At 44.9% G+C, this 12,236-nt stretch overlaps 1 protein-coding gene across 1 annotated transcript in view; it reads right to left on the bottom strand.

Annotated features, from left to right (window-relative positions):
- PAH (phenylalanine hydroxylase) overlaps positions 1-5,099 on the bottom strand; it is a 36,874-nt gene extending 31,775 nt beyond the window's left edge. The window contains exons 1-3 of the mRNA XM_058804748.1: positions 5,025-5,099; positions 4,785-4,910; positions 719-826 (exon numbers count right to left, since the gene is read on the bottom strand). Coding sequence (XP_058660731.1) covers positions 719-826; positions 4,785-4,910; positions 5,025-5,099 — 309 coding nt within the window. The remainder of the gene's footprint in view (positions 1-718; positions 827-4,784; positions 4,911-5,024) is intronic.
- Between the last annotated feature and the right edge of the window lie 7,137 nt (positions 5,100-12,236).

Raw genomic sequence — 12,236 nt, 5'->3', positions numbered from 1 at the left:
TGTGTTGCAACACAACCATCCTGAACCGCAAGGATTTCGTGCTTTTCAAACAACATTCATGACATCTGGGAAATATTTCTGCAAGAATAAATAAGCACACAATGTCCTGAAAGGTAAATGGCTCCTTGTTTCCCCAAAAATTTTCCAGATCACTCAGCCTAAGTTACTGAGTCCCTTTGGTGTGAAAAAAAGTGCTGTCATTTTTATGCTGTTCTGTAGGCACCCTCTACCCACTCTGTAGAAGTACTGCAGGTGGGAGATGGTAAAATCTTTGATATAAGATTTTTTGGGTGGGCAAGAGCTAAAAGCTGCCCCCAGCAGAAACACCTCATGCAATGTGCATTGTGAGTCACATGGCTCACATGCAAATTATATTTGCCTTACAAGTTGTGAGGCAAATTATTTGGTTATAAGCCAATCTTAGGTCACAGCCCAAGTCACTCTTACCTTTTACTAAGCAGTTATGATTAAATATTTCCCCTTTAAGTGGAAAAAATGCATTTATCCCACCCTCATGTGGGGTAGCGGTTTTAATTTACTACTTTAATTTTTAAGCCACTTCTCCCCCAAGACTTAAAGGGATTTTAAGCCCAGAAAAGAAACAGAGGCTGCTTTCCCCTGCAATAGCAATGAAATACAATCACAAACACAACCTACAAGACCCTGAGAAAGTGTGGCTGCAATACAAAATTGTAAAGACCTGAAGGAAAATATTTACCTCAAACGTGCGCAGGACTTTAGCTAATGCCCCAACTTCTTCTTTCAGAGAGAAAATCAAAGAAATCACACCATTTTTACTGGGGGAGTCTTCAATGTAGCTAGATTCCTGAAAGGAAAGAAAAAAATACACAACAAAAATTACTACCATTCACCCTAGGAGTCAGTTTTGCCTTTCTCCACGTCCCTTTTGCACAGCACCAGTGATACAAAGGTATAAAACAGCTCTGGGGCTGCTCTGATTTCTGATGGCACAGACACAAATCCCTTCTCTCAAACTAGAACCCTTATGAGAGCAAGCTAGTCAAAAAGGACATGAAAATAAACCTAATACCAAACCTCACCCCTCAGGGATGACTGGAAACATTTCTGCACTTTGGTTTCAGCTCCAGTCCAGCAAAGTCTTTCCCTCAGGCTTCCTTTTCCTCAGCACTCAGGGTTAAGCAGAGAAATGTGGATGAGCTCTGTGCAGAGATGCAGACCATGGTCTGTGTTTCCCTTCAGTTCTGCTTGTACCTTCCAGGTATCCCCAGGAGAGAGGTGGTATCCACAGGAAGGATATGGAAGGTGATTTTGAAACAAAATACCAACATCAATCAAATAAAAGAAAAATAAAAAAGAAAAACGTTGGAGCAAACTTTTAGATCTTCCCTAAATCCCATAATGAGTAAAGACTCAGGGCAAGATGTTTTCTTTTATGTTTGTTCCCTTTCTCTCATTGATTTTCTGCTCTGCAAATTCCAAAAGGCAATTTTCTGTACTCTCAAAAAGTTTATTTTCATTATTTTCACAGTTCTCATGACTAGAATGTCTTTGCATGTCTCTACATGTGTTTCTTTTCACAAAAGCCCTGTTAAGAAGGGAAGAGCTATTTCACCACTTCTGAAAGAGGAAACTGAGCCCTGGAGTGGAGGCAGGTCTTGAAAGCTGGGTACTTGGCATGGCAGGTAAATGCCTGCTGACATTTCAATCACTCAATTTTTCTGATATCAGAGTAAATTTCATGTACAACCATCACAAACTTTTGGAGACCGCATTAATGTCTTATTTGCATGTTTATTTCATTTTTTCTAACATCTACTGGACTTGGACAAATTGTCTGTGGTTGTTATTTCAAAGATCACACCACACATCTGCAACACAGAAGGCTAAAGAGCTGGGCTAAAGCTTGATTCAAGGTACCCATTCAAATATTCTTTATAAAGATCTGTCCTTTTGGGCAGAGCTTGCTCTTATTATGGTTATTGCTCAATTGAACATATAAATCAGAGTAAAAAGAGTTCCAGTTCCCAAATATTGTCCTCAGCAAAGATAGCTTTTGTAGAAGACAAATTAGCAATCAAAGCCAGCTGCCCTGAAGCCATGAAGCTCTTGGTGGGCCTACATTTCCTGAGGCAGAGCTGTGAAGAGCTGCCTTCTTTTGTAAAGTAAATAATTGCTGATTCTCCAAGCCATCTCCAAGGCTGCTGCTAACAGACTGGCCACACATTTTTCTATCTGGCTTTGTTTCCAGAGCCTGCAAAGGTTTTCCAAACATCTTCCAGCTTTATGAGGGACCTCTAGTGCAAACTGCAGGAGAAGTGCTGCACCAGAAGGGAGATTGCCACCTGTTCAGCTGTGACACTTCCTGCAGCATCTCTGTGTCTCCTGAGTCCCCAGGCAGCCAGGAGCCAGCCCAGCTCCTACATGGGGAGCACCAAGAGGAACAGCAGCTGGAAGTGATGTGTCAGCTGGCTAATGAAACCCATTTACACCTCCAGCAACCACAGGGGAAAACAATGACAGGAGTCTGGCAAAAGACAAAACAAATGTCTGTAGTACTGAAATTTTATGGTAGTGTGACCAAAAGTGTCATCTCAAATAGTGCCCATGCATTGCCTTTTCCTTCTGTTCTCACCCACCACAGCCAAAACTGATCTCAAGGACAGAACTGGCTCCACCATTGTCTGTCCAATGGATCGAGACTGGTTTCGTTGCAGACAGTGAAAGCTTCTGGTTTTCACTGTCTGCAATGAAACTGCTCTAAAAGACATCAGTTATATATTTAAAATATTCTTGCCAAGTCATGCTGTGAGAACCAACTTATATGACAGATTGACTTGAATGTGTGTGACAAATAAAGAACTCATAATTTGCATACTTGCAGGGGATATAATGCAAAGTTGAAGTCCTGCAAGGCAATCCTGATGATAATAATTTATCTCTTTGTACAATGAGATTAGACAAAAAATTCTTAAAAAAACCTTTCCAAACTCATTGGTCACTAGCTTTGATTTAAGATCAGCTGCTTTCAATGTGTCCTCAGTAATTTTCCCACTCTAGTAAGTTGATTTATATTGTAGTAGGGAGTAGGCACTAATGCTCTAAGCAGCCTCATACTTGCCTAACTTCTTGCACATCTGCATTTGCACTCAGCTCCCTGGAAGGTCTTTTAACAAGGATCAGCTCATGCCTGAGCCTGTCACAGAGGTGACACCTTTAATTGCAAAGGGAGAGAAGACTAAAATGATTGTTTTCCTGGTACCCAGTTCTTATCAGGGTATATGGAGCCTGCATCAATACACACTGTAGATAATAAACCTCAACACTGCACTGGAGGTGATAGCAGCAAAAACAGAGGCACTCACATTATTGTTGAGATTTTTGTAGTACTTATGCATAGCTTTAACTGTTCAGTTTTTCCATTCTCATTTTGGACTTTAACTACTTGTCCCTCAACATACATGGGGGAATTGCAGCTTTGGGGTAGTCCTACAGTTTTGTTACTATTGTGATTATGATTCAGACTCAAAGAAACAATTTTATTGTGTTGCAATATTGTCTCTGTGATATGTATATGTGATTTATAATGTGCATAAATTCGGCTCTAATTTTCTTCCAGCTCTGGTTTTTTTCTAGGAAATAACATGAGAACCAGTTGAAGAGCATGAGCAACCATCCCTGGACCTTAGACAATCACAAACCTGTATTTTTAGTTAGCCACATTGCACATAGATTGGTATTGCCATTCTGACACTGTTGGCAGCATTGGGGGTCAATGAGACATTTAGCTAAAGCCCTTCAGAGTGAATTCCAGCAGTGGTAGAGCCAGAGAAAGTTTTTCTTGCAATTTCAGGGATATAAAACTTTCACCTCACTGCTGTAAAGTTCAAATTTACTAGATATGCAAAATGGAGGGGGGGGGGAGGGGTGCAAGGGAAAATATTTCAAATTAAAATATTTCCAAGTTACTTGTGAAAATGGAATAAGTTTCCAAGTCAAATTTGTTAAGGCATTTAAATGCTCATGATGGCACTCATCATTGGAACCAAGCAATTACACAACTTGGATAAGCAGCAAGGTGAGACTCTAGAGAAATACTGTGAGAGTTCAGCCTCAGCATACAAAGAAGTAGGAATAGAGGCTTCCTTGGCATCTCTGCTCTTATAAGAAATAGAAGCCCTTTTTTGCACATCTGATGCAGCTTGTCTCTGGCTTCAGCAGCATTGCATAGGAAAGATAAGAGCAGAATTTTGTCCTAATAATTAACCATGCTGGCCTCAGGTTACATCACTTGCCCCTGCAGTAACATCAGTGCCTGTATTGAAAAGGCATGAACTTCAGGTCCTTCCTGTATTTCCCAAAGCAAAGAGTTCAGTCAGTCAGTCAGTAAACATTAAAAAAGAAGACAAGATAGCCCCAAATTTAACGAAAAGTTACACCAGAAGAGCACATAATTTCATCTGTTTTCCTTTAACCAAAGAAGACAGCTTTTTTTCATCACACATATTTAAGACCTCCAATTAGCTTCTGGTCTTTTCTGATTCTTTGTCTTTTTGCCACGTACACAAGGATACTGTTGCAATGTTTGTATTCTCACTGTGTTTTTGTGAGCACAATTAACAGCAGACAAATACAGAGCTGCCAAAATTGCTCAGGTACTGCCAAGCATCAGGACAGGCCACCTGGATTCTTCTCCTCTGGGGTCACACTGCCTCTCAGAGAGGGAAGGACAAGCATAGGAGTGCAGGAGTGAGGCAGGACACCCCTCACCTCTGAAAAAAGCAGGCACAGACCCTATTACTTACCTGGAAAGCGTCACCATTCATTTTGCAGTGCTGTGAGTCCATGTTGCAAAGGCAGCAATGCCCACACAGGGAGGCCCCTCCACTGGAACAGGTGAAGCCTTCTGACTTAGTGCAGTGGGCAGAGATCTGTGCAAAGGTATTTAAAGTGTAGCAGGCAAGGCAAAGCCATTCCCTTCCCCAGCTCCCTCCCCTGCACAGCATGCCAAGGGGGCGTTCTCCCTGCACGCCCACCCCACCCACCGCTGGCACACCAAGCAGCCGCTGCCGCTCTCCGGCAGATTGCTTCTGGCTGCACCCAACGTGGAGCAGCAGCATGCTCTGAATTAGCAGCCTTCCTCCTCCTGATCAACATCAGCTGCTTTCAGTTTTTTTCAAGTCAACACATGGTTTTCAGCTCAGCCTCCAGCCCGTTCCTTCCCACTGCAGCTGTGTGCTCAGCCTCAGGTGGGTTTCACCTTGGGGTCACTCCCCTTGGACAGATATCAGACATTCTCCAGGATTGCTCTTTGGATGGCAAACGTCAGGCACAGAAGGCTCTGGACAGATATCAGACGTTCTCCAGGATTGCTCTTTGGATGGCAAACGTCAGGCACAGAAGGCTCTAGACAGATATCAGACATTCTCCATGATGTGTTCTTTGGATGGCAAACGTCAGGCACGGACGGCTCTGGCAAGGCACAGCAGCTGAGGGATTTATCCTTTAGTAGGACCTCTGGGGCTGCTTCCAAAGATCTCAGAGAGCAGGAAACACCACTCTGCTCACCAGAAACCAGAGAGAGACACCCAGTCCAGGGGAAACATGAGACAGGAGTTAGCAGCATGAACCTCACACTGGGATATGAGCCTGAGCATGGGGAAAGAGAGGAAGGTAAAGGAAGAGAAGGAGCAGGAAAGAGTAGGTCAGAGCTCCAGGGCAGGAAGATGTAGAAAACTACACATGATGTACGTGTGCTTGTATGTGGTGTCAGCCATGGAAAGCACAAGGGGAACAGGATGGGACACATAAATCAGGAAAGGTTAGTAAAGTACTGATATGAAAAAGCCCAGATTTGGCTTAATAAGAGTCACTAAGGGGGTAAAGGAGATTGGAAATCTGTATCGCAATATCAGAGGGCAAGTGAAAAAATGAAGGAGTTTGACAAGTATCTATCTTGCTATTTGGGAAAATAGCAAGTCTTTACTTTGGGAAGTCTTACAAAGACAAACTGTGCCAGGGCAGGTAATCTTGCTATATTTTCATGATGAAGACAAATTCTCCTTAAAGTTATTTTGTCCTTGAAGGAAGCTCTACTATGCATAGCTGTGCAAACTCATATTGATGAACACTAGAAAAGACTTACTGTAAATTTTTCATACCTACAAAACCCAGCAGCCTTAGAGTGGGGAAACTGAGTGGAACCATTTCCATAGTTCTTACTGTGGAGTCAGAATCCATCCCACTGAAATTATCAATTATATAACATGCATCTGAAGTGACTCTGTGCTTTGGGTGCAAATACATATATACCTTTTTCACAAGAGCTGCTTCTTTGTGCATCCTGAAACTGCCTGTAGAGTAGGAAGTTATTTCTGATGTGATCAGCAAGCCTGTGGTATGGGCTGGCAGGTCAAGATGTGATGCACACTAAACACACTGGATCCTGCTCACATGGCAGGAGGATGGGGCAAGGAAAGGCAGAGCAGTGGGGGAAAGTATCCCTAATAATTGCCAGCAGTAAAAAAAACTACTGGGTTTTAGCTACTCAGCCAGTAAATTCATTATGGTAGCCAGTACTTTGTGGCCTGTGCTTGTGCAGCACAAGGGAAAAAATAACAGTGAGATGAAGATGGTGACAACTCTGAGGATAGCCCCTGTGCAGGACAAGACAGACTCCAGAAACTAGTCTTGTTTAGCTTCCCCACAAGCCATGCCTTGCCACCTGGTGTATTTTTCAGTGAGATAAACTATTCTTTCCTCTGTTTGTGCCTTCCTCTTTCTTTCCTAACTCCTTCTCTTTTCACTAATCTTTAATCTCTCTTTTACTTCTTCATGGCTTTTACAAGGTTTTGGTCTCCATTCCTTCCCTTTCTCCATGCCTTTCCTTACATGTGTCCACTCTACCCAATGGTAATGGCAAGACAAAGTGAAATATCAAATACCTAAAATACTGCTCATGCCAAATCCTTGTAATCATCTATTTTGCCTCCTAGCCCCTGTTTTTTTGTATTTATTTTGCAAGATTATCTCTCACCCTTGTTGTTACACAATCATAATAATATCACCAGTGTATTACCACCAGTTCACTGTTCAGTCACTCTGCACTGTCAGAGGTTGCCTGGTAGCAGAAGGCACTGGGTGAAGGAAACAAAGTTCCATCTTGCTAGGAGGAATTCCCAGTGTCTGGTGTTTTGGAGCAAAGTGGTGTGTGGGGGTGTGTGAGCATGTGTATGCCCAGTGACATTCCCCTTAGGAATATGCAGTTGCATCAGCCTCAGTTACCTTGGGCCATTTCAGAGTCCAAACTGCTGGAGCTTCCCTGTCCTCTTTGAAGTACAACTTCAGTGTACCAAGCATGGGTTCATCCCCCTGCGGTGACACTGCCAGCCAGGTTTTCCCACTTGGGTTTCAAGCTTCCTCTTGTGCCTGATTCCCTGGCTGGTGTGAGCAGCTGGGCTTTAAGTCTGTTAGTCCTGCTCTGGGCTTTTGCTGCTGCACCAAGCATTCCCCTCTTCTTTCAACAATATGCACTGATGTCCAACCTTGCCTTTGCCTAAAAACACGTGTTCTCGCTCCAAAACACACTTCTTTGGGTGCACACACACACATGCACACACCACATGCAGTTCTTTCTGGCTGTGCTCTCAGCCACAGCTCACAGGGTTCTTTGCACCGAAGCTGGCAAGCTCCCCTGGCCGGCACGATGCGAGTTCAAGGGGCCACGGACTTTGGCTGCTTTTCAGGCTGCTCTTTGCCACCCATTTGCACAGTGGCGGCTTCCCTAGAGCTCCGAGTCTTTGTGTCTGGGCAAGGATGTCCTTTTCTGTGCCAGGGCACTGGGCCTGTCCTTGGCCTGCAGCTCTCTGCTTCCCTGCTGGTTCAGGATGTCCCAGTGCATGTGCGGCTGCAGTAAGCAGTGGAAGGGGAATTTTCTAAGCTGGGGGTAAAAATTCCCAGATGAGGATTCCACGAGTATCTTAGGTAGTTTGTGTGTGAGTGTGCATGGGAGAGTGGCATCCCCCTTATCAACACCGTGTATGCATTTACCAGAGATCTTAGGGCACTGTAGCTCTCCTTTACACCCCATACAGACAGCATTTCCCCGCACGTCCCTCTGCATCGTGCTGGCAAAGCCACCCAGCACTGCAGAGCCGGGCTCCCCGAGACCTCAAGGCTGCGCCCCATCCCTCTCCACCCGCGTTTTCCCGGTTCCTTCCCTCCGGGGCGCGGGTGGCCGGGAGGTGGCACTGTGTCCTCACGGCAGAGGGGACCCGGGACCCCGGCTGTCCCCGCAGCCTGCCCTCCTCGGGAATAGCGGGGGATCCGCTTCGCAGCCTGCGCAGGCATCACCACCCAAACCCTCTCCTACCCCTCCTGCAGGGGACCACCGCTTCGGAGGAGCCGGCAACAACCCACCCACTCCCCACGCAAAATATTCAGCTGTCCAAGAAGTGGCGCTGGGGGTGTGCGGGAGGGCAGCGCGGTGTGATTTATCCCCCGGGGCTCCGACAGGCGCACAGCTCGTGGCCGCACAATGGGGCCACCCGGCAGAGCCGGCAGCCAAGGGCTCCGCTCCGCGGGCGCGGAGGGCAGGGGGGCAGCGGGCGGGACCCGCGGGAGCTCCGGGGCGGCGAGCGGGACGGGGCCGCGGGGGGAAAGATGCTTCGGCGGCTGCTTTGGGGTTTTGTTTGTTTGCTTGCCGCTTTTTTTCCCTGTGGTTTTTTTTTTTATGTTTTGTTGGGGGTTTTGGAGTTTTTTTTCCTGTGTGTTGGGGTTTTTTTGGGTTTTTTTCTTTTTTTTTTTTTTTTGCAGCCCTATATGCAAACTGTCACTTCAGGTTAGCACAAGACCTGATGTAGCTCATTAGCATGAGCTGTATCTAATATGCTTAAAACCTCTAATTATTTATTATGCCCTAATTGGCAGCCCAAGAAATGTCTGCAAAGTGATGAGTGCTCATCCCAAGACGCCTTTTGAGGAGGATTCAGCAGTGTCCCTGGTCAAACGTCATTTTTAATTCTTCATTGAGACACAGGCTTTATTCCTCTTGTAGAGATACAACACCAAGAAAACTCAAACTCGCTACCCCGATAACCCACCTTCGCCACCCTGGGCAGGATGGTCAACAATTAATAATAAGGTTTCATGGTTAAGTTCTCATTTCCATAAAGGGATGTTTAGGAAGAGGCATTAAACTTTATCAACTATGCAAAAGTGCAAACACGGTCCTTAAAAATTACTTACCCGAGGGACCATCTTGCCTTTTCAGGGAAAAATCTCTTTCCTGACTTCTGAAAGTAGCAAATGTTGAAAATTATATTCACATGGAAACTGTTTCAAAATAAGTTTAACTCTCTGTGGTTGACCCCCCCACACTCCACTCAAAGTGCTTTTTTTTTTTTTCCCCCTTCCAAGTCTGTATTATGTTTCTTCAGGCCGCACCAACTATTTATTTATCTTTATTCTTTCCCTCTTTCTTTTAATTCATTATTCTCTCTCCCTCTCTTTTTTTTCCCCCCTTCCTTGTGTGTGTGGCTTCTCGGTCTGATCTGTAGCTTGTTACCACCCACTGCACGCTCTCTCCTGCAGCCGAGGTGTTTCTATACAAACTTCAGCGTCCAGTTGTCATATTAATTATTACACTGAGTAATGACTGAAATAGTCAAAATAAGGGGAGACTCAAGAGAGCTTTTCCTTGCTGCTCAAAGATTCAGCAAAGAAGCCTTGCAACAAAGCACTAATTGGTCCCCAGAAATACTCTGACAAGGCATGGAAGATAGGTTTCATAAAGCCCAGCAATTGTGAAGGGGGAAAAGATCCTTGAATAGACCCCACGCTTCTTTTCTAAACTCTCTTGCTGAGCAAAAAATGGACTGCTTCTTGAATACTGGACTGATCTTGAATGCTATACCCAGCAGAGAAAAAAATGCACCATTTATTGTAAGTTTTTTTTCCAGCTATTCATGTGTTCTATGTGGAGAATAAGCTGGTTTTGTTTACCATGAAAGACCTTTTACTTTATTTTCACTCTTGGGGGGGAAGCTGGAAAGGCGAGGGGGAGGGCGAGGGGAGGGAGAGAAACACATGTGCCCAAATCCAGACGAGCTGCCTACTGTAACAAAATGGAGTGTAACAAATCCTACAGAAGTCCCGAATGTATCGATTCTTTGAAGATCTATATAGATTAACGACTTTCGTTCTGCTTTTCCAAGACAGCATTTAATCATAACGTAAATGGCCTTTAAAAAAGAAAAGAAGTGGCAAGAAAAAAAAAAAAAGCATACCAGAGCTGTTTTTTTTAAAAAAAAAAAAAAAAAAAAGGCAAGGACTTCAAAAGGCCTCATGAGTATGGCTACAATTTAGGCTCACAAAAAAGTCACTAGAAAATAGTGACAATCCAAGATTTAAAAATAAACAAATAAATAAATGAAGACTGAAATAAAAGTGCCAAATGAAAAGGGCAAGGGCTATTTATCATTATATTAGAATGAAGAATTTCAAGGCGCAGGTGCAGGACTGTGCATAGGAGTGGGTGGAGGCGGGGGACTTTGGGACAATATTTATTATTTAGGAATCTGGTCCCTTACTCTGCACAGTGAGCACACAGAGGAGCTGGTGAGATTGGAATTACCCCAGACAGAAGGGGTGAGTTCCTTCCCCGGTGGCAGTGGGGGAAAGAGAAAAGGGAGGAAAAGGCTCTGCCCCCCTCATCCAGCCCCCACACAAACACACACCATGACCCAAATGGGTACAGGGCCACAGAGGCACAATTACATGAGTTACACTTGGTGACCTCTGGGACTCACAGTTTTTTGCCTTTTTAAGAGCCCTCTGAGACTGGAGAAGAAGGGACTCAGAAACTCCAGCCTTATTCTGCCACTTCCAAGAAAAAGGGCAGGAATGTCCCTATGTGGTGTTTCTAAACCAGTTCTGGAAGCAGGCTGATCCAGAAGAATTAGTCTGTTTAAATATATATATAGTTTACAGGGCTGCAATTTGATGTATCTGTTAGCACTTCCCAAAGTCATGATGCAGAGCTGGTGATGCAACAACTGCTTCCAGTGCAGTCTGTTCTGATATCAGACAAGGGATATTGAACAAACCATCCAGGAGACCTGGAACTGAAGAAGGAGAGCTCCCCAAACAGGAAATACAAGCAAACCTTTTATCTTGCTAAGGTCTGGCTGTCCTGTCCAAAAGTGGATAAAATAAGTTAAAACATTTCCTATGTGATGAGACAGTAGCTAGAAGTCAGAAACTGGTCAGAGATCAGTGAAGAGGTCCCAAAATAAATATGACCACACAGAACTACTTCACATTTTTCATCACACGTGCTGAAAAGCTGACATGTTTAACATGACACAGCATTAAAGGCTGACATGTTAAAAAATTATACAATTACTAGCTAGCAGGTGCACATTGAGGTTCTTCTGTGCTATGTTTCTGGTTAGCATTTTTCTAACTCACACACAGCCAGGGTCAGAGATCCAGTGGCAGATGAGCAGAACTGATTTCTACAGCTCCAGACTGCTGCAATCGAGGTCAACAACAGTACAGGACTTACTTTTGCAGTCATTTCCACTGAAACCTCAACATGGGCTGTGCAGGTCCACTCCTTCCATGCTTTGGAGCTGGTGTGAGTACCAGGGATTAAAGCTACCTACCAGGGACTTCCTAAAACCATAATATCACCATGGCAAGGCTATCACACCATGGCTCTGCTCTTTTTGGTAGGTTAGAGAGCACACACATCTGAGTTTACAGAGTGGAAATTAGACAGAGTAGAAGGTAGCAAATGTGCTAAAGATTTCAGAAATATGTGAAAGGCAGGAGGGCAGGGGGAGAGTGCCAAGATCAGCATTCTCCGGTGCTGAACCTGGTCATGCCTCCCAGGCTGCCTACACCCCTGCAGCCCCATGGGTCGGTGTCACCCCCAAAGCACACCATCCTCAAACTCTAAGCACCTCAGTGCTGCTTTGCCTCATTTGCTCCTGAACCACAAGTGAGACTTCACCGGAGAGCAGTGATAATTTCCCCTGCACAGGCCAGGTCCATCCTGAGTGCACAGTTACAAGCCAATGCCATTGCCTGCTTGCAGAGCTGGTGCCCCATTTCCACTTTGCCGGGGGAGTCAGTGGCTTCCCTGAGCCCAGCAAGCAGACAGTGTGGCCTGGGAAATGGGATCTGGCAGGGAAAGGTGTGCTGGCTCCACACCTGCCAGCTCTGCCCAGCACACCTTACTTTATGAGGCAAAC

Source organism: Ammospiza caudacuta, chromosome 5, assembly GCF_027887145.1.
Source record: "Ammospiza caudacuta isolate bAmmCau1 chromosome 5, bAmmCau1.pri, whole genome shotgun sequence".
NCBI lineage: Eukaryota > Metazoa > Chordata > Aves > Passeriformes > Passerellidae > Ammospiza > Ammospiza caudacuta.
This window is presented reverse-complemented; position numbering and strand designations above follow the sequence as displayed.